Source organism: Peromyscus eremicus, chromosome 9 (genome assembly GCF_949786415.1).
Source record: "Peromyscus eremicus chromosome 9, PerEre_H2_v1, whole genome shotgun sequence".
NCBI classification, from domain to species: domain Eukaryota; kingdom Metazoa; phylum Chordata; class Mammalia; order Rodentia; family Cricetidae; genus Peromyscus; species Peromyscus eremicus.
In genome coordinates, this window is record NC_081425.1 from 73846459 (window position 1) to 73868838 (window position 22380).

Below are 22380 nucleotides of genomic sequence, written 5' to 3' on the forward strand. Positions count from 1 at the left end.
GTGACCCTCACCACATGTGTGACAGAGCAAAAGGAGTTGGGGTGGTGGCCACAGGGGTGGAGAGATAACTCCCTGACTTCAGGGAGAGATAACCTGGTTACAGAGTGGCCTAGCCTTGGGGGAGGTCCTTACTACAGGTATTGGCATCTTTGGCTGAAGACGTTTAGGGAGCAAGGCTCTTTCCAGGCAGACTGGTGGAATTCCTTAGAGAATGCAGGTATTGCAGGCCCTTGTTTTTTTTGGGACTATAAACAGAAAGTTAACTGGGCTCTGGACTTTTTAGGGAAGCCTAGAATTGGGCCCCAGGAATAAAATACATGGAGAAACTGTGAAATCATGAAAACACATTTCTTAAGAAGGCTTTCAGGTATTATACACAAAAACAAACAACTTTACCTTAAAAATATCAAGTATCACATCTGTAACCTACTTCTAATTATAATTACTTCTTTAAGCAACTTTGTCTTTGCAAATACAGCAGCAGATGATTAAACCTAGAATTTTCCATTTCTTACAGTTCATAGTACAAACGTGTATGTCTCAAACCACACTACAGGCAGCTTAAGTGAAAATGCATAGACTGTAAAATACATCAAATTTACCATTATTCAGTGAGTGGAAAATCACAATCTCAAGGAAAGCATTACAAAAAGCCTTTATAGAGCACATACAAGTCAAATCTATTCAATGGCAACAAGCCAGTGTCTGTTAATGAGTGACAGGCTGTGCACAACGTCTGTACAGGAAAAACATCCTGTTACTTTGCACACTTGAATAGTTGCACTGATCAGCACTACAATCTTGAAAGATATTCTTTTGCTTTTGTTGTTTGAGACAGATCTGTCTATGCTTCCTGAATGCTGGGATTAAAGGTGTGCACCACTACCACCTGGCTCTTGAAAGATATTCATATATGTATGAATACACACACACACAGAGTTTAACAAGCCAGGGACATGCCTTTCATCTCAGCATTGGGGAGGCAGAGACAGGAAGACTTCTGTGAGTTGCTCATCTACATTTAGAGCTCCAGGGTAGCCAGAGTTATATAGTGAGACCCATGTCAAGTAAGAAAATAAGTATCAAATCCAATGCCATTTAAAATGCCCCAAGACAAATCTGTTATCTTGAGAGTTATTGTTCATTACTTTTTATTTAGGTGGCAGGTAATGGTGTGGCTAACTCTCTAGCCCAGATGTGCACATTGGATGGACTCAGTCCGCAGATGGGTTCTGCAGCTACAAGTGTGCATGGATTCACAGTCCTCATCACCATTACCCATTTTTGTTTGACTTGGCAGGATTCTGAAAACAGAGTGTGACATTTGCTCCCCGAGGGCGTGCACTGCTCTCAGCAGCTCCTTCAGGAAAGCTTGCACTTCTTTAAACACGGTAACCGTTAAAGGCTTTACTTTCCAGAGCTTTCAATGCTGGCATTTCACAAAGCTAGCTCTAAATCAGAGGAGGAGGAACACATGGCACTAGTAGTTTAGAAATGTAGACAACCACCCCAAGTTTCAAAAGCTCTGTGGTGTGTGTGTGTGTGTGTGTGTGTGTGTGTGTGTGTGTGTGTGTGTGTCTGGAAAGTGTTAGCTTGTGAGGTGCATCATGACTGTTTTCTAAAACGTTCTGATGCCTGCCCTGTTACCCTCTGACAGTAAGATGAACAAAGGAAGAGTTCTTGGAAAAGAAGTATACACTGTAAAACCCAAGATTTCAATGTCAGAAGCACTATTCTTGCACACACCTCAAAGTTTTTGCCACATTTATTTAAAATTTTTTGTCAGCCTGTGTCAACAAATTCTGTAATTTGGACCAAACACTTATTGACAAGCTGTCTTTTTAGAGACCAGTCCTAGTCCAGCATGGCTTATTCTGAAGAGAGCATTATTCTTTTCTTAGGTTAAAACACAAACAAAAATAGAAAGCCCTTTCTGGATTCTTTTCCTCATTTGGCTACCTTTTATATTTTATTTTTGCTTTTCTTGATTGTATCTTGAATCCAGAAATACTCTACTCTGACAGCAACAGGAGAAATGTTCTAAACAAAACAAAAATAGAAAACTCTGCCATACCTTTGATTTCCACTTACATTAATAATAGTAATAAATTTATTAAGTCCCAATTATCAGTTGGAAAGTCCAAAACACAGGGTTTAAATGGAAGTACTGTCCACAGCACAACATGCAGGATGGGTCATTAGATTCTACTAACTACCCTCCCCCCCAAACACCAACAAGAAAACAGCGGCTGATGAACTTGGCAGCTAATTATTGGCTTAAAATTACATAGGTAGGCAGGGCAGTGACGGTATGTTCCAGGGCCCAGATGCCCAGACTGGCAGGGCGCCCCCGGGAGGAGAATCAGCAATCTTTTTGTGGCTGCTAAGCTTAATTCAATCATTATATCCAGTTCTGCAAATAACAAAACGTTCCTTTCAAAATTGCATTACACTCTAAGAATGGGTTTCTTGCTCTGCTGGAGTGCTAGAAAAATGTTGGCACCTAATGCACTTAAAAGTTTTAAGGCTTAAGTTAATGCAGGAGGTGTCTTTGGTGAATCAATGTCTGAACGCACCTGGTAGTAAGATCAGTGGCATTTTGGGGTCACCAGTCACTGCCATGGCACCCCTGGTACACACAGCACAAACAAGCTCAAGGACCATGCTTTGCTGTGTGAAGCCAAAGACTGTAAAATCTCACCAAAAGCTGGACAAACCTCACACCTAGAGCAGCAGTGAGAAGAGAAAGACAGCTCCAAGTTCTAAAGAAGTGGACCACACTGAAATGCTGAAGCTCACACCCACGGTTGACTTGGGCCATGACTTTCTCCCCACAAGAAGGTCTTAAACCTACCAGGAGGCAAATCCAGCATCCCTTTTTTCTATTTCTTTCCAAGACAGGATTTTTCTGTGTAGTCCTGGCTGTGCCAGAACTCACTTGTTAGATCAGGCTGGTTTTAAACTCAAGAGACCTGCCTGCCTCTGGCTCCCGAGTACTTCAGATCTTTAAGCCCTTAAGTTGGAGTGGGAAAAGGGTCTGTCATACAGGCCTTTTTGCTACTGGGAGAGCACAACAGACTGCCTTCCAGACTCATAGCAGGTCCAGAAATGTCCTTTGGAAAAGCAAGGTGTGCAGTCATGCACACCGATCTAGATGGTTAAGTGTCTGCAGGAACCACTTGCCAGCCTCTGCTTCCTACTGGTTTATTGAGAGGTCTGACCGTGGCTTTGTCAACTAGAGTTTCGCCTCCAGTTGTCCTGCATACTACGGCCAAGCAACATGTATTAATTACATGTGCAATTCTGGAACAACTCAAATGAGTTGTGGTTCAGTCACTATGAGAATGTCATTTGGAATTCAGAACATTTTTTTTTCCATTAAAAAATGTCATAAATGATGTTTATTTAGTCCAGCCAGTAACTTAACTTATAAGGAAATGGACCACCTTTTGTAAATGCTTTAAGAAAAAAAATGATTTGCGAATTCCAAATCAGATGGTCAAGGACATCCCTGTGTTGGCCCTGCCGTCCGCTGGTGAGAGGAAAGTTCCCAACTCCAGCTGCTGGCTCACACAGCTGGGTGGACAGGAGGCCCTGCGACAGTGACTGCCCAGCAGCAGCTGCCTCACTCATCTCCTCTTCCTACCTTCCCGAGGCTGGACAGTCTGACTCCTGTATTAACCTTAAAACTTGTTTAAGTGCATCTGGCACCAACATTTTTCTAGAGCTCTGTCAGAGCAAGAAACCTGTCCTTAGATCATAATGCAATTTTGATAGGAATATTATCTTATTTTGGCAGAACTGGGAATAATGTTGAATTAAACTTAGTAAACACATACACAATACATTTATGTAGCTAAAATATAACAAGAGGTCCTGGTTTGTGTAGGAAGAGGACCTCAAAATGTTGAGGAGTCATGTTTCAATTAAGTGACTGTTTTCAGTTATATGGGAGTGCAGGATGATTATAAAACAATACTTGAATTACTTTGCCAATTAAGTTACAGATTCTAACAATAATCCATGTCATTTTAGATTGAGGGTACAGCTATATTTTAAACAAGTATTATCAAAAGCTACTTGATATACACAGCCACATTAACCATACTTGATTTGCTTTTACATCTTTATCTGATTGTACCCATGTGATGTTCTACATATCCAAACACATGAAGCAGGAACTCTCTGAGGTACAAAAGTTGTTCTTTCATGAACGTCCTTCACCAATAGCGAAACCAGCCATTTGTATATAAGCCTTCATGTGCATGTACATGTACTTCAAAAAGCAATGCGCCATCTCTTCATCCACTGTCAACTTAATGGTACTGCAACAGAAAAAAAGGGAAAAAAATCAATTTCTAGAATGGTGTGTGGGTGTCTATGTGAACACGACAGCCAGCAGAACAAAACAACTGTTGGAACAGTACAAGAATGGAGTCATGTGAGATTTCTGAGTGCTCGTGAGAAAACTCCAAAAAATTAAGACAAGTCTTGTGACCTCAGTTTCTTCAATAAAATTGATCTTGGATTGTTTTTGTGTTTCTCCCAGATGCACTGGACAGGAGTGAGTTTACTTCAGATCATTCATCACAACTGGCTATTGTTATTCATTTATATGCTTCTATGGAGAAACGTTTCTGCTGCGTTCAGCTTGCCCATCACGTGTGCTTTGCACTTGTGATTGAACACTTTACTCACGCGAATACTCTTGACCCTCAAAATATAAAATGTCGGAGGCTCTAAATAAATATAGTGGTTATTGCATGAGACTTTAGTCTACCTCATTTATGGGCTCCATTCTCCCAGGTCCCACCCCTCTAGAGCAGTGACAAGTGGCGCCCAGAACAGGGACCTGAAGTCCCTACAAGATTAGAGAGTGGGGATGCTCACATAAGGAGGTGAGAATTACAGGACAGAAACCAGGGAAGGCTTTGCCTGATGCCGACCTCTCTTTTTTAAAGAGAGGAGGAGCTCAAGTATTAAAATCATAAATATTAGACTGCTTGCAAGTATTTCTGGTTTCCAGAAGAAGGAACTTTAAGTGAAGGAGTATAGGATAGAGTCCAAAAGAATACTGAATAAGGCATAGAAACAAGAGGAAAGATCCCCATCCAATTTTGGTCACTTGGGCATTAATTCGGACTGTTATAAAAATGCTTAAGGAAGATAAGGAGAATATTAATCATAAGGTAGAGATGGATAGTTCCTTGAATGAATATAAACTGGATGATCAAATCTTAAAATTGGTAAAAGGGGCAAAAAAGTAGATTTTTCCCTGTTTCAGTTTCCCAGGCAAAACTGAAAGTACAAACAGGGCCATTAATAACTATGCTGGTGATGACCCTCAGCTCCCTCACTGGAGCCTCCTTTCGATAGGTTTCCTCCACTGCCTGAAGACGATCCGGAAGCATGCGGTGAGGAATTTGATAATCAATCTAATCTTATACTCCCCCCATTTCCTGATAGGGATTTAGGAGAGGCTATGAAAATGCTAAGTTTACAACCTAGGCAAGCTAGGACACAGCAGGGAAACGGAATTCATCTATCAATTCCCCAGACTCATGGGCTGCATTTGGTATTTCCAGTGCAATTTCAGCAAAATCAAAATGTTTATCAGGGATCAAACATGGATATAAAGATTTTAAAGAGGCTTGTACTTCTTATGGACCTACTGCTCCATATTGATATGAATATCTTTTTGGTTAGAGCATTATTGCACAAGGATGCTTTATGATTTTCATGCAATTGTTAAAATGGTTGTAAGCCCTTCCCAATTTCTTCAAAGGCAAATATGGCTTACAGATGAAGCCCATGAAAAAGTCTGGCAACCAGGACTGAGGGGTGATCTGGGAAATGTCTCCTGATATGCTGATAGGGACTGGAGCAACAGATCATCAGTTGGATAACAGACCTCCTACAGCTCTCCCACATTAGGGACATAACTCGGGCTGCTTGGATGAAAATTGATAGGGGATCTGACTCTGGGTCCAGTTATATATATAAATAAAATCACATAAGGTCCCTCTGAGCCTTATGTTGATTTCAAAGGGAGACTCAAACATGTCATTGAGAAACAAGTAAAAAGGGAACAAGTTCAAGCATTATCATTAAACAGCTGACTTTTGATAATGCCAGTGAAGATCACCAATGAATTAGACCTCATGGAGAGATAGGAAATGTTATAGACTTTCTCAAGTCCTGAGAAATGTGGGGACTTACAAACTTAGAGCAAAATTAGCTGCTTTTGAAACCCATGCCCTTCAAACACAGACCTCAGCAAAATGTTTCAATTGTGGCTGACCTGGCCACTTAACAAAGGAACACTCAGGACCTAGGGGCTCCTGGCTTATGCCCTAACACAATAAAGGAAAACACTGGGCTAAGGAATGCTGGTCTAAATTTGATAAGGATGGAAATACACTGCCTAGTAACAATGACAATACCAGTCAACAAGGAGATTACAGGATTAAAGTAAAAAAGCAGTAACATTTGTGCCAACTTCAAATTGTAATCCATCTAATTTTTCAGTATAAACTACTACTCAAGGAAGAGCTGCTATTGCTATTCCTTGCCCTAAAGATATTCCCATTTCCCACGTATGCAGACGGCCAGCCAAACCAGTGGAAACTCACGAACTGTGGACCAATAGCTGTGGAGTCCCAAGAGGACTGGACTAGACCCTCTGGATAGGTGAGACAGTTGTTTAGCTTAAATTGTTTAGGGGGCCCCCAGGCAGTGGGATTGGGATCCATCCCAGGTGCAAAAGCTGTTATGGAGCCCAGTGTCTATAGTGGGACACCCTGCACAGCCTTGGTGCAAGGGGGAGGGGCTTGGACCTGCCTCAACTGAATGTACCAGGTTCTGCTGACTCCCCACGGGAGACATTGCCTTGGAGGAGGTGGGAATGGGGGGTGGGTTGGGGAGAAAGGCTGGGGGGCAGGAGGAGAGGGAGATCTGTGGCTGGTATGTAAAATGAATAGAAAATTTCTTAATAAAAATGAAAAAAATATTCCCATTTCCCTTCTTCAGTGTCCTTTTAAGTTACTTATAGGATATTGTGGACCTATACTGAATGTTGCAGTTTATTTATGAAAGGAATAATAGTTCATAGAAGAGTCATCGATGAGGACTATATACAGGAAATTGCAGTCATGATCACAGTGCCCAATGACCTGCAAATTAATGCAGGAGAAAACAATTGCATAATTGCCATTTCACAGAAAAATGTGCTTCGAGAGGAAGAATTTGGCAGTACAGATAAAACTGAAGTTTTAAGCACTTTATGATAAACCATTACTGGACTTAAAAATAACAGGAAAGCCTTTTACAGGATTGATTCTGGAGCTGACTGATGTCTGTATTATAACATAGAATGGCCTCCAAATGGCCTGTTATGGAGGTAAATTAAACCCTCCTAGAGTTGATAACTATGAGCTCTAACAAGATTAAACAAAGTGGTACAAAATTAAAATGTGTAAGTACAGAAAGTATAATAGTAGTCTTACAGCTTTATGTTATTGATGCTCCCATTCATCTTTGGGGAAGAGACTTTTTACAAACTAATGAGATCTCTATTCCACCTCTAATACCACCTATTCATAGGAGCAATGGCTAATGAAAAGAACAGGACAGCAACAAGGAAAAGGGCCAGGCAAAGAGTTGCAGGGAATTATTAAACCTACCTTCCCACAAGGGCAAAATCATGAACACGATTGGGTTTTTCACAGGGGTCATTGAAAGAAATGCCACCTCTAAAAATGACACGGAAATCCAGTAAGCCTGTCTGGACACCTCAATGGCCCTTTTTTAAAGATGTAGTACCTGCACATCTGCATTGACACAGAACTCCAAATTTCTCTGGGCTGTACCTCAGTCTTCAGAGAATGCTTCTGCAGTATGCTCTTCTCTTACACAAACTTTTGCTGTTATGGGAGTGCCTACTAAACTGACAATGGACCAGCCTACAGTAAGAAAAAACTTAACTTCTAGAAGGAATGAGTATTAATCATATTACAGGCACTCTTTTTAATCCTCAAGGCCAAGGCATAATTGAAAGAACATAAAACCAATTTCTAAACAATAAACAGGAGCACCAAAGGATATTCTTGCACTTTATTTACTGTTAATTTTTAAAAAATTGCCTCAAGGTGGTATGTTTAGAAGAGCTCAAAAACATTTCTCTATAGAACATTCTCAACTGCCTTTAGATGGGCCTGTGTGGCTTAAATAATTCGAGACTTGGAAGCCTGGGTGGCTGGGGAAAAAAAAAATCAGGATTGGATATGAGTCTGTCATTGCAGACGGATCCACCAAAACATTGTGAATTCCTCTTTGGCTCCTCCAGCCCTGGACCATCAGAGATGATGGTGGAGGGCCTCCAGCTAAAGGGCAAAAGATATTGAGCAATACACCAGAAGTCAAATGTGTCCACCTGGCAAGTTAAAGCCCTATGCACCATGGGAGAGGTTATTCTACAACACACAGAGCTCCAGGCCACCCGAGAACTGCTTTCTGGTGATGCTAGCTGCTTTGACCTGGGCATCTGCAGTGAGTGCCTCTGAGCACGGGTATTCGTTTTATGTTTCTCATTCTCCTCTGTTTCAACTTGTACACGAACAGATCCAGCTCCTGTTATCTTTACTAATGACCCTGTGTTTGTGCCTGGACCACGGGACCATAATAGACTCCTTCATTCATCTGAATACAGGACTGCATTTAATTTTCCTAGAGATTTAAATCACTTTCTATCTGCATAGGGCATTATAACATGTATGTTCCTATTAAAATTCTATAAGATACCATAACTACTAATTATATGAGTCTCTTTTCAAGCTACTCTCTAGATTTTTATGATCAATATATTGTAACCAATAGTACTGGACATAGTCTAGATCTCTGTTCTTCGTGGCAGAGTATTACACACAATGTTTTTCACTGTTTTAATATTATTATAGTTATAATTTGTTTGCTTATAGCATACTCATGCATCAAACAATAATTAGATTTATCTACAACATCTCAAAATTACAGCACCCTGGATATCTTGAGTTTAAAAAAACCAAAAAGGGGGAGACATCAAAACATGGTGCAAGACTGGAGTCTTGTGAGAGATTTCTGAGTGCTTGTGAGAAAACTCCAAGAAGTGAGACAAGTCTTGTGGCCTCAATGTCTTAAAAGACACAGAACTGTTTGGAATATGCTTTCATACCCCTCCCAGGCGTAGTGGATAGGAGTGAATTGACTTCAGCTGTTGTTAATCATATGCCTCTATGGAAAAACATGTTTTTGCTGCGTTCAGCTCACCTACCACATGTGGCTGTCTGCCAGATGCAGACTGCCCATCACGTGTGGCTTCCTACGCCACATGCAGCGGTGACAAGTAACACTCTGCAGGAGGCAAGACAGCTCAGTTCAACAGGATTCAGTAGCTGGTTCAAACTTTGGAGTCTGAACCTGAGTAGTTTATTTTAGGCATACTTAAGTACAGTGCAATTTAGGTGAAAGATTTCTTGGTGATAAATAACTCAGTCCCATGTGTACAATGACGCTTAAGACAGGAGAACATAGAAACACTCTGTAAAGTACATATGACATCTTACATAAAGATGAATCTTACAGATTGACAAGTTCACGGTAAACGTCTGGGGGAGGACCCAGTGTGATCTTGACCACACATATCGCGCAAAGGTCACCAGGCTATTAACCACATCTCCTCCCAGTCTTCTGGGTGGAAAACAGGTTATACATCTCCTCCTTAGAAGAGACAACCCTGTGTGTTTAACATTCCTGGTTCCCCTAGCGCTTCCACATCTCCTCCTTTTTAATTTTTAAAGAAAAATTGTGGTCAAGGTTAAATGCACTGTTTGCATGGCTAGTTTATATAGGCAAGCATAACAGAATTATAAGAATAGCCAACGGAGGACCAAAGAAAGAGGAACGCTATCTTAACCATGACAGCCATTCAAAGGTCACCTGTGAGATTTTATCTCTATGCAAATCATTAATTTTATCAATGATAGTATGAGAAAAATCTGATACATTAAAGCAACACACCCCAGAAAATTATTGACAACTATGATTATATCTCAGCAACAATAATCCATGGTAGCTCTATTTTGTCAAACTGTGGTTCTCAATCCACCCATCTCTGACAAATTTTCTGCTAACATATTTGTTGTAATATTAGTAGTTTTATTAATCAGACAGGCCATCTTTGAGACCTCTCCTTGTGTTACAGTAATCACTTCTGGAACTGGTAATAAAAAAGCTCTAGTGGCTGTAACTACCACAGGATGCAATAGACGCAAAGAATCATCACAATTTTCAGGAAGAGCTCTCTATTCTATTATCGATTGCAAAGATCTACTGAACAAAATGGATGTAATATGGCCTCTCCCACATAAACCTTTACAACCCGCAGGAAGGTCACTACAAGCAGCATTTGCATTATTAAAAAAGCGTCCATCGAAAAGGCAGTTGTTTACCAGAGGGAAGAGTATGATTAGACGTGAAATTGCAATAAGGAGGGATAGAAGTACATTTAAAGCAGAAACAATGTACAAAAAAACCAAAAACAAACAAAAACCCACTACTGACAGGACTGTCAGGGGGAGCCCTATGAATATTGGCATTGGTAGATTCTATTTTGTCCCCTATTAGTTGTGAATAATGCATGAGTAACTTCTATGTTATATAAATTTCTTTTTAAGAGCCCAGGACAGACGGGTCTCCTCTGTACAAAAAGATTGGTCTTGTTGACTGATATGCACCAAATGAAGCTAGGTTATTTTCTAAGCCATTGGCAACAGATAGCACTATTCTAGGTACAATAATATCAACTCTAGTAAGCAATACATCAGAAATTCCTTTTTAAAAATCTTCATACAACTATAATTTCCACTCTCAGAGCTTTCGAAAGAGTACTTAGTTATGCTAAAATCTGTATTATTCCATTTGGACTTATCTCTTTGATTAGTCCAACCAATATATCCTCCATTCATGTGACTAAATATTTATGTATCTTCTTTTGTCCAGACAACTGGTCCCAAAGAAGTAAATAATCCTTAGCATGGCAAAACAACATCATACTGTTTATTACAGGTATACCTTTACCTCCCTCAACAAAAAGTCATTTGGGATCTGAAGGGTCACGCTGAGAATTAACATGTAATATAGCCATTAAACATAACAGCATCATTTTGGGGTCAGTTGTACTGTGTCCTTGTTCTTTCCCCAAGGTCTCAGCTTGTTGAGTTAAATTCTTTATGTCTCCCCAAGTTATTGGCTTACAATTCTTCCTCTTGGGATTCCGCTTCTTGATAGCTTTCTTGTCTACCTTGAGAACTTTCATTTGTCCAGTGGACTCTGGGCTGCTCTCCTGGTCAGATACATCAGAATGGGAGCCACCTGGAACTTCATTGACTTTCTAGAAAAACACAAGCATAACCTTGCCCCTGATGTTAGATGAACACTGGGCCCTTCCACTCATTAGCCTCTAGAGCTTTCCATTTAACCTATACTTTAGGCTGTGTCTCTTTTATGGCAAAATGCTTTGGAGCAGCAGAAGAAATATTATCCTTTAAAGTGAAAAAATTTAAAGTTAGTAGAGCTACATGTAGCATAGTGTGTGGGGATTTAGGTGAGTGTCTATACTCCCTTTTTACTTTTAAAATTTGCCATTTAAGTACCTGGTGGTGTTGTTCCACAATAGCTTGACCCTGTGGATTATAAGGGATTCTAGTAACATTATTAATATTCCATAAATTCCAAAATTCTTTAAAGTATTTGCTGGTATAAGCAGGACCATTATCAGTTTTTAATTGCAATGGGAGTCCTAGAGAGGAAAATGTATATAATAAATGAACAATGGCATCCAAGGTTGTTTCACCCCTGTGAGCAGAAGCAACAATCACATTAGAAAAAGTTTCAATATATTTTAGACGTCCAAATTCTGAGAGAAGAGTATATCTGTTTGCCAAATGGCATTAGATTTCAACACTTCAGAAATTAATTCCTTTAGCAGATAGCAGTGGGGTGAAAGAATTTAACAAGGACAGGTTCTGATGATCTGCTGAGCTTGGTCACAAGGTAGAGGATTACACCTGCAAAGATTCTGTATTTTGATGAAGTTCATGAGCATTCTGAGTGACCTGAAAAGAATTAGGGATGAGGAGGCAGCCAGCACATTAGCTTGAGCACCAGTAGATGTTACTGGACCTGGTAAATCAGAATGAGCATGGATACAAGTTATAACACAAGGTTGAGTTTGTTGTCATATAGATGGCTGAAGGGAGAGAAATAACTGTGAAGTGACGTCAGTAGTGGGCATAGGTTTAAGTCTTGCAGTTTCTAACAGAGAACAGTTTGAACACAACATGCACAATCCGTTAAAATATTCAATGGCTGAGAAACATCTCAGCATGGCCCTTGGCCACTCAGATAGCACAAAGGTCACCAGGCTATTAACCACGTCTGCTCCCAGTCTTCTGGGCAGAACACAGGTTATATGTCTCTCCTGTTGAAGAGACAACCCAGTGTGTTTAACATTCCTGGTTCCCCTACTGCTTATCTGTGAGCACAACGACCTCTGTGCCTCCCACATATAATCAGTACATGTAGTTATTAACTTTATGGTGGCTTAAAATAAACTTACTATATAATAAATGCAAACATCAAGAATGCTGTGGCATACTTTGCAAGAAAAAAATGGGAGGGGGGCGTCGGGGAGAGAATATAGCAAGAAATTGTACTAATGAAATCCCGGAAGAAATTTACTTTACTAAGAATGTTTGTCTTCAGAGCTGAGATGGTTATTAATTACTCAATGTAGAGATGTGTTTACTTATCTGGTGGTTTAGGAGTTAACAGACTGCTTTCTAAGAATAGTGGCGTAGTGCCAGGCTCAAATATACCAGGGAGGGGGCCAGGCGGTGGTGGCGCACGCCTTTAATCCCAGTGCTCAGGAGACAGAGGCAGGAGAATCTGTGACTTCAAGGCCAGCCTGGTCTACAGTGAGTTCCAGGACAGCCAAGGCTACACAGAAACTCTGTCTTAAAAAACCCCCCAAACAAACACAAAAAAACCAAAAACAACCAACCAACCAACCAACCCAACAAACAAAACAAAAAACCCAGGGAGAACTGTGTGACATGGGCAGTATCTATTATATATTCAGTGCCCCATGTTCTCTCCATCAACCCAGACAAGCATTTTCTCGAGCTGCTCTTTGATGTGATGCAGTAAAAGGACACCAAGAATTGTAAAATAGCCGCTCTGCCCAACAACACAGCCCAAGACATGCGTCTCAGTCATCTAAGGGTCCTGAGGAGCATACTGCTCATCATAGTCCAATGTCTTTAGGGATCTCTGAGATCTTCCCTTGCTTTTTTTAATAGCAGGAATACTTCTGCTCTTTGAAATGCTGCACCTGAACCCGAAGTGCTTACATTTACTCAGTGTATAGATTCACAACCATGTATTAGAAGTTCTCTACTCTGTCACTTAGAATACTCTCCCAGTTTGCCAATGTGACTTTGACTACATAGTCAATAACAAGCGCAACACTTACATGGGGGCCACCAGGCATTGGTGGAGCACCAGAAGGTCCTGAAGGCACTTGGTAAGGATTATTTGGAACAGGATGGGGTCCTGGTATGGGATATGATCCTGCAGGGCCAGGATATGGTGCTGGTGGTCCCCAGGCTCCTGGTGGCACAGTGCCCCATGGAACAGGCGGTGCTCCTGACACTGGAGGAGGAGGAGTGGGATATGGCCCTGGAGATCGATATGGCATATTAGGATGCTGCCCCCCAATTCCTGGTGCCCAAGGTCCAGAAGACATGGATCCCCATGGACCTAAAGTACCAGCTGGATCTGTGGGTGCACCATATGGCCTAGGTAGCTCCGGAAGGGGCATATTTGGCGTAGCATATGGCCCTGTGGGGCCAGGACCCGGCACAGTAGGGGCTGGATAAGGACCACTAGGTGGGGGACATGATGGTCCAGAGGGAGGAAAGGGTGCTGGGGGTCCTGGCGGTAGTCCAGTTGGAGGCATGGAGGGATACATTCCTGTTGGTGTTGGTCCGAAAGGCACAGTGGAGGGTGCTGCAGCACTTGGTGGGAGTCCAGACGGCATAGCAGGTGGAGCACTTGGGTTACTCCAAGGGTTGGAGCCTGGCCAGCCTTGAGGAGACTGGCCAGCTTTTGTATTGCTCACAGCAGACGTTTTGGCAGAGGATGGTTCAGGCAGCGCATCTGCCAACTGGAATACAAAATAGATATGTCTTATCTGTCTTATCCAGGGGCAAGTCAAAGCAAAAGTCAAAGCAAACATGGCGATAATCCCATACAAACTACACACAATACCCGGGGATTACAAGCCCCAGTGGCACCTTCAAAGACTAAATTACTCATCTTAAAAAAAGCACTTGAGGTGTTATCTTGAACATTAACTTCACAGTGCAAATTCTCCAAAGCTCAACTTATCTAAATACAGCTAGTTCTACTGTGTTTCATTTCTGAGCACTGTAAATAGAATGCAGTATGGTAATAGGACAGGATACAATCTCTACACTCAACTCTCAACCTTTACTTTTTCAGTTTCAAGAACAGTTTTGGGGTTAAGTTCTGCATTAAATGAGGCAATTTACGTAATGTTGTAAATACAGTTTAAAGTAAAATACATTATTTTTGAGACAAGGTTTCATGTAGCCCAAGTGGACCCTCAACAAAACAACTTATTTTTATGTATGTGTGCATGCTGGTTGGTTTGTTTTGCCACCTCGACACATGCTGGGGCCACCTCAGAAAAAAGTCAACTCCAATCGAGAAAATGCTTTTGTAAGACTGGCCTGTAGGCAAACCTGTGAGGCATTTTCTTGATTAATGCCCACCGTGGTAAGTACCATGCCTGGGAAAGTGGTCTTGAGAAATCTAACAAAGGAAGCTGAATGTGGCTCCAGGGAGCAAGCCAGTGTTCCTCCATGGCTTATGTTCTAGTTCCTGCCTCGAGTTCCTGCCCTGGCCTCCCTTCATGACGGACTGTGAGCTCCAAGATGAGGGCAAGCTTCTCCTTCCAAGTTGCTTTCTGTCATGCTCTTTATCACAGCAACATGAAAGCAAACTCATGCATGCCTTCATGAGTTTATACAAATAACACACATGCCTGGGGCTGGCAGAGGCCAAAGGGTATTGGACCCCTGGAACTGGACAAACACTTATACACATACATAAATAAAAATAAATCTGAAAAAAAAATATGCCTAAAGTCCAAGCATGTATCTTTTTAAGTTAAAAAGCCATAGATGCCTTACAGTTAGGACCATGTGGTTTATTTTGTTTGACATTGTCCACTATTTATAAGGAGACAGAGTCTCACTGAATAGCCCAAGATTGCTTGGAACTCACAAGCTTCCTGTCCCAATCTCTATAGAGCTGACATTACAAGCGTATACCACCTTCCCGGGCAGTATCATGTTCTTAAAAGAAAAAAGAAAAGAAAACAAAACAATAAAACTTAGCAAGGTTCAACTTACCGAAAATTCATCTGACATTTTCCTAAAAAAAGAAAATTTCAAAATTAGTATTTGTATTTTATACATTTTAGAAAGAATTTTTTGTGTATACATTTTACTTACATGGAATCTTTCTCATTTATGTTTTCTTCTATATAGGAAAATTTTTCTATTAAAATTGAGATGACCATACCAACTTGATTCTTGTCAGGACTGAATTATCTACCTGTGGGTTCTCACTGTCCAAGCTAACCTCAAACTCCTGGGTTCAAGCGATCCTGCATCACCAAGAGATCCTTGGTAGAAACTCCTTGAATCTCTCACATGACCAAGTGTAGACTTTACAGCTCAGCTTGAACCACAATTTACGGTACATTTTGATTTTGTTTTTTGACAGCAGGGTGGGGTATATTTTATCTTATACTCCCAGGTCATAGTCCATCACTGAGGGAAATAAGGCAGGATCCAAGTGTTATGAACTGAAGGAGAGGCCGTGGACAAATGCTGTTTACTGACTTGCTCAGCTTCTTAAACATTTTATTTTTGAGATTATAATTAATCTCCCCCTTCCTTCCTCCAAGCCCTCCCATATACCTCTTCTTGCTCTTTTAAATTCATGGTCTCTTTTAAAAAACAATTATTGTTACATGTATGTGTATATACATATATATTCCTAAATGTAAGCTGCTCAGTCTGTATAATGCTACTTGTTATGCTGACTGTGGCAGGATAGGTTGAGCACTGGCATAGCAAACATACACTCATCTCTCCTCAAGTCTAACTATGTACAATCAAGAAAAAGCACCAGAAGTGGAATAGAGTCAAACATGCAAGCTTACCTAATCTACCTAGCACAACCTATTCAAATTTATGCTGTATCCTTTAAACTTCAAACAAACAAACAAACGAAACCTCTGGATATTACCAAAGCTTTATAACCTGCTTTAAATCATGACAGATTAGCCATCTTTTTAAACCCAAGGCCCCAATTATATTCACTTCCTGTGATTCTTCTGCCATCACTGAATGGACCACTTGCATTACTGTATTAGACAGGGAATCCAGGGCAAGTGTTCGTGCCGGACAATCTATATTTATATATTTATTTTTGAGACAGGATCTTCTGTATATCAGGCTGGCCTTGAACTTGATCTATAACAGAGAATGACCTCGAATTTCCCAGCCTCCTGCCATGATGTCTGGTTTATGTGGTGCCCCACCCCGTACCAATTTTCAAGTTGAAGTATAATCAACACTGGATAAAGTACAAAGGTAAGTGTTCACCTTAAGCTTGGCCCACTACAAACAAGATACACTTCCATTCCTTTCTGGTCACCGACCCCCGATGTCACTTTCAGCCCTGAATTTGCTAGTCCTTGTGTATCACTAGAAGAAAACAGGTCTTCTTTTTCCCTTGTCATTAACACTTAGTGATACATCACTCCACCAAACCATTTTGTTAGATGGCAAGAAAGCTGTTCCGTGAGACAAAAACTTTCTGCAAAAGCCCTTTTAACTCTCTTAATGGTATTTATTCATCTGTCTCTGCTTGGATTTTTGTTATGTAAATGAACTCATTTGTTAGAGGCTAGGCGGTCTCAAACAGTAGCACTTCTTGTCTCTCAGTCCCTTCAGTTTTCTGATGGAGACTTCACTGTGACCTCAGAGGTAGTGTTGCAGGTTCAGGCCCCGCCAGCCACTGTTTTCATGCAGGAACCACAGTGTCAGATGCCAAGAGTTCATCCCTTTATCTTGGTTTTGCTACAGAAGGAGCAGGTGTACTTGGTGTGCTGGCTGATTCCAATTTTCTTCACCATTTTCCAGAAGGAAGCACCATAGTGGGTCCCATATCTTCCGACAATCCCTACCTTCTTGGTGTGTTTAGCCATGCCACCAAAACCTAAGCCCAAGCTGGGAGAGGTGTCTCTACTTTTGATGTCTCAATTTTATGATCAACAAGTTGAGTATGTTTATGGTTTAATGTGTTTACTATTTCTTAATTCTTCTGAGTTAATAAATAAATAACCCACTCCTTCTCAATTAATGGGACAAGTTACCTTTAAAACACTTGTGTTGTCACTAAAAATAGTATTTACTGAATGCTTACTGCGAACAGGGATGTTCTCTACAATGCAAATTTTATTGTCACCCCAGCTTACAGGTCAACTTGTTTAAGCAGAGAAGAGGTTCAAACACACATGTAGCCTGACTCCAGCTGACCAGGCACTAGATGCAATTTTCTCACAGGTACAGGACTTCTGATCTGCAAGTAGCTCTCACATTTAACTAGGATACCTTCACATTTTAAGCAGACAGTTGTGCTAGCTACATTGTATTTTCTTCAGATGTCCCTGAATTTCACGGTTAATTTTCCCTCTGTGTGTGTGTGTGTGTGTGTGTGTGTGTGTGTGTGTGAGAGAGAGAGAGAGAGAGAGAGAGAGAGAGAGAGAGAGAGAGAGAGAGAAGAACAAAACACCTGACATTCTGGTGAGAAATGCCTTCAAGTTTATCGATGGATTTGGGAGGTAGCTGATGTGTTGAAAACGTTAAATCTCATGAAGGAACAAGACACAGGCATATGCTGGTATTTGCTTCCTTCTTAGAGTGTCGGGGTTTCTGGGCTGGCACTGAACGGGTGGGTGATCAAGCAGTCCTGTCCTAACACTGGAGTAGTTGGGACCTGCATATGCTGCCACACCACTTTAGTGTACATTTTTTCCCAGAGGTTTCTAGCTCCTTTTCTTGGGGATAAAAATAGGCTCCTTGGACCATATTCTCTAACTGGTTACCCATACCTAAGCAGAGCTTTACTTTTGGAAGCTATGACATTAGTGGATTATTTCCTATAAGTCTTCCAGTTGATTCTACAGTTTCCAAGGAAACAGTTTTACTGTATTTTCCCAATACCAACGGCTCCTTTCTCTTTTGCATCAACTAGGACTCAAATAATAAAAGATTAAATAGTGATGGCTGTACATGGATCTTGCTTTTTTTTTTGTTTTGTTTTTGTTTTTTCGAGACAAGGTTTTTCTGTGTAGCTTTGTGCCTTTCCTGGATCTCGCTCTGTAGACCAGGCTGGCCTCGAACTCACGGAGATCCGCCTGGCTCTGCCTCCCGAGTGCTGGGATTAAAGGCGTGCGCCACCACCGCCCGGCTATGGATCTTGTTTTTAAGGCTCCTAAAATGCTTTTGATGTTTAAGCATGATTATTGCTTTTAGTTTGAGATTTAGGGACAAAAATAGACAAAAAACAACAAAAACAAAGAAAAACCCCAAAGAAAATCCCACCACTACTAACAACAAAAAACACACTAAAGAAGTTTTTGTCTATACTGTGTTGGAACCCACTCCCAGAAGCCACATGCAGCTTGTCTGCCATGTGCAGCTTGCCCTTGTGTTTGGACACTTCACTCACGTGAATCCTCTTAACCCTCAGAGAGGAAACTGTCTGAGATTCTGAAATCAAGTGGGCCACTGCAGTGAGACTTTCGTCCACCTCCAATGTTTATCCTTTTCTCATATATTCTATTATTCTATCTCGACCGCAGTTTCCCTTCCTTCCTCTTCTCCCCAGATCCACTTCTCCATTTTCCTTCAGAAAAGAGCGGGCCTCCCAGGGACAGCAACCAGACACGGCCTAACAGTTACAATAAGACGAGCACATACCTTCTTAGCAAGGCTGGACAAACAAGGCAACTCAGGAGGAGGATAAAGGGTGCCCAAAGCAGGCAAAAGTCAGAGACAGCCCCCTGCTCGTATACACCATAACATATATGCAGAGGACCTAGGTCAGATCCACATAGGCTGCCTGACTGTCCCTTTAGTCTCTGTGAGCCCCTAGGAGTCCTGGTTAGTTGATTTCGTGGGCCGTGTTTTGGTGGTGTCCTTGTGGTTCGGTTCCTACAATCCTTCCTTCTCCTATTCTGTGGGATTCCCCAATTCCATCTAATGTTTGGCTCTAGTCCACCTCATTTATGGGCTCCATTCTCCCAGGTCCCACCCCTCTAGAGCAGTGACAAGCGGCGCCCAGAACAGGGACCTGAAGTCCCTACAAGATTAGAGAGTGGGGATGCTCACATAAGGAGGTGAGAATTACAGGACAGAAACCAGGGAAGGCTTTGCCTGATGCCGACCTCTCTTTTTTAAAGAGAGGAGGAGCGCAAGTATTAAAATCATAAATATTAGACTGCTTGCAAGTATTTCTGGTTTCCAGAAGAAGGAACTTTAGGTGAAGGAGTATAGGACAGAGTCCAAAAGAATACTGTATAAGGCATAGAAACAAGAGGAAAGATCCCCATCCAATTTTGGTCACTTGGGCATTAATTCGGACTGTTATAAAAATGCTTAAGGAAGATAAGGAGAATATTAATCATAAGGTAGAGATGAATAGTTCCTTGAATGAATATAAACTGGATGATCAAATCTTTTTTTTTTTTTTTTTTTTTTTGGTTTTTCGAGACAGGGTTTCTCTGTGTAGCTTTGAGCCTTTCCTGGAACTCACTTGGTAGCCCAGGCTGGCCTCGAACTCACAGAGATCCACCTGGCTCTGCCTCCCGAGTGCTGGGATTAAAGGCGTGCGCCACCACCGCCCGGGGGGATGATCAAATCTTAAAATTGGTAAAAGGGGCAAAAAAGTAGATTTTTTTTCCCTGTTCAGGCAAAACTGAAAGTACAAACAGGGCCATTCATAACTATGCTGGTAATGACCCTCAGCTCCCTCACTGGAGCCTCCTTTTGATAGGTTTCCTCCACTGCCTGAAGACGATCCGGAAGCATGGGGTGAGGAATCTGACAATCAATCTAATCTTATACTCCCCCCATTTCCTGATAGGGATTTAGGAGAGGCTATGAAAATGCGAAGTTTACAACCTAGGCAAGCTAGGACACAGCAGGGAAACAGAATTCATCTATCAATTCCTCCCCAGCCCCAATGTGGGATGCTTGGTATTTCCAGTGCAATTTCAACAAAATCAAAATGTTTACATGCACTACCAATCTATTTCAAACTCTAGAAGGATATGCATTGGACAAAAGAACTACAGCTATCTGAATCCAGACTAAAAGAAGTATTTGTATTTAGTGTGGAACCTTCACTGCCTTTAAACTTATATTTTCCCCACTAAACTGTTTCCTCCAGGTATTAGAGCATAAAGAGGATAAACCTTTGGAATGGATTTATTCACACCACAAGGGCCATAAAATACTAACTGCTTACCTTACTCTTCTTGCTTAATTAGTAAATCAGGGTAGGATCCGATGTCAACAATTACATGGATTTTGATCCTTGCTGTATTACTAACAATCAGCTTTAAAGAGTGTTATAGAACTCTATGGATTTTCAGATTTAATTTGCGTATTATTATGGAAGGATATGAAATCATTAGCTAGCTAGTAAGCTATGGGATTTTCTCATGTGAACTGAATTTGTGATTATGAAAATTGTCCAACCATCTCCCATCCCACAGGCAGATACTTATTTTATTGACAGCCCAACAGGTGAAAACGGTTGTTTTGATTTATCTATTTTGGTTACTTCCTAGGTCCTTAAATATTGTTTCAGTTTCTTCTTATGTTGTAGGATTCTTTTCATCAACAGAAACTGCTTGAATTTTGTCTTCACGTTGTTATGCTTGCATTACTACAGGAACACAACTTCTGGTCAATACCCATATACATCCATTGTTTATTTCATACTCCTGCAGTATGAAACTCTAACCTCCCTGGTCTTACTGCAGAAGGAAATGAACAAGCTGATGCATTAACCTGCCCTATTTTTACTTCTCCAGAAGAAAACTAGGAGGGGTGTGCATCTGTCATCACACATGGAGTCACTGAAAGATCATGCATTCCTCTTTGGCTGGAGGACCATCAATTCAATGGCAGTGGAGGGTTAGGAGACACTGAAAGTCACCAGAAAGATAGCAAACCTCCAGCTAAAGGATAAAAGGAGGTATCAACCATATTATCAGAAGTCAAGTCTGCCAACCTGGGGCCGAGTTAACGACCTGTGCACCAAGGGAGAAGTTCCTTCACTAATGACTCTGTATTTATGAATGGACTTTGAGACTATAATAGACTCATTCATCCATCTGAAGAAGGGACTGTGTTTAATTTTTCCTAGGGATTTAAATCACTTTCTATTTGCATAGGACATTATAACATTTGTTTTCTATTAAAAGGCAAATATGGGCTTACATTCTACAAGATATCAGAGTCATAAGTCTCTTTTCAAGCTATTCTCTATCAATAAAATGTAACCAATAGTACTGGACAGTTTGGATTCCTGTTCGTGGTGGCAGAGTATTACACACAATGATTTCACTGTTCTAATATTATCATACTTTGTTTGCTTATAGGATATCATGCATCAAATGACTATTAGATTTATCTACAATCTCTCAAAACAAAACCACTCTGGGTATCTTGCATTTAAAAGAATTAAAAGGGGGAAGATGTCAGAACACGGTGTAAGAACGGAGTCATGTGAGGAGATTTCTGAGTGCTTCTGAGAAAACTCCAAGAAACCAAGACAAGAAGTCTTGTGACCTCAGCTCCTTCAAAAACACAGAATTGTTCTTGGGATATGCTTTTGTGCCCCTCCCAGTTGGATGGGATAGGAGTGAGTTTACTTCAGATTATTCATTACAACTGGCTATTGTTATTTGTTTGTACCTCTATGAAAACACATTTTATTTTCTCTGAATACAGCTTTCCCTTATGATTATAAATTTTACTCATGTGACTCCTCTTAACCCTCCAGTGTATAAATTGTCTGATGCTCTGAATAAAGTGGATTATTGCATGAGACTTCAGTCCACCTCACTTACTGGCCCCATTCCCATTCTCCTAAGTCCCACCATTCTAGAGA

General features: G+C 41.0%; 1 protein-coding gene and 1 pseudogene across 2 annotated transcripts; both read right to left on the bottom strand.

Moving 5' to 3' along the window:
• Positions 1–334: 334 nt before the first annotated feature.
• Positions 335–14347, bottom strand: Mapk1ip1l (mitogen-activated protein kinase 1 interacting protein 1 like). Of its 2 annotated transcripts, none has more exons than XM_059273745.1 (2): positions 13568–14347; positions 335–4325 (listed from the first exon to the last, which is right to left on the bottom strand). In XM_059273745.1, exons 1-2 carry the CDS (start codon positions 14330–14332, stop codon positions 4317–4319), a joined length of 774 nt encoding a protein of 257 aa, XP_059129728.1. In that variant the 5' UTR covers positions 14333–14347; the 3' UTR covers positions 335–4316. The 2 variants fall into 2 exon arrangements, with proteins under 2 accessions (XP_059129728.1, XP_059129727.1); XM_059273744.1 differs by lacking the exon at positions 335–4325 and adding an exon at positions 11064–11425 and having other exon boundaries at positions 13568–14290.
• A 2746-nt stretch (positions 14348–17093) lies between these two features.
• LOC131919046 (large ribosomal subunit protein eL43-like) lies at positions 17094–17876 on the bottom strand (annotated as a pseudogene).
• Between the last annotated feature and the right edge of the window lie 4504 nt (positions 17877–22380).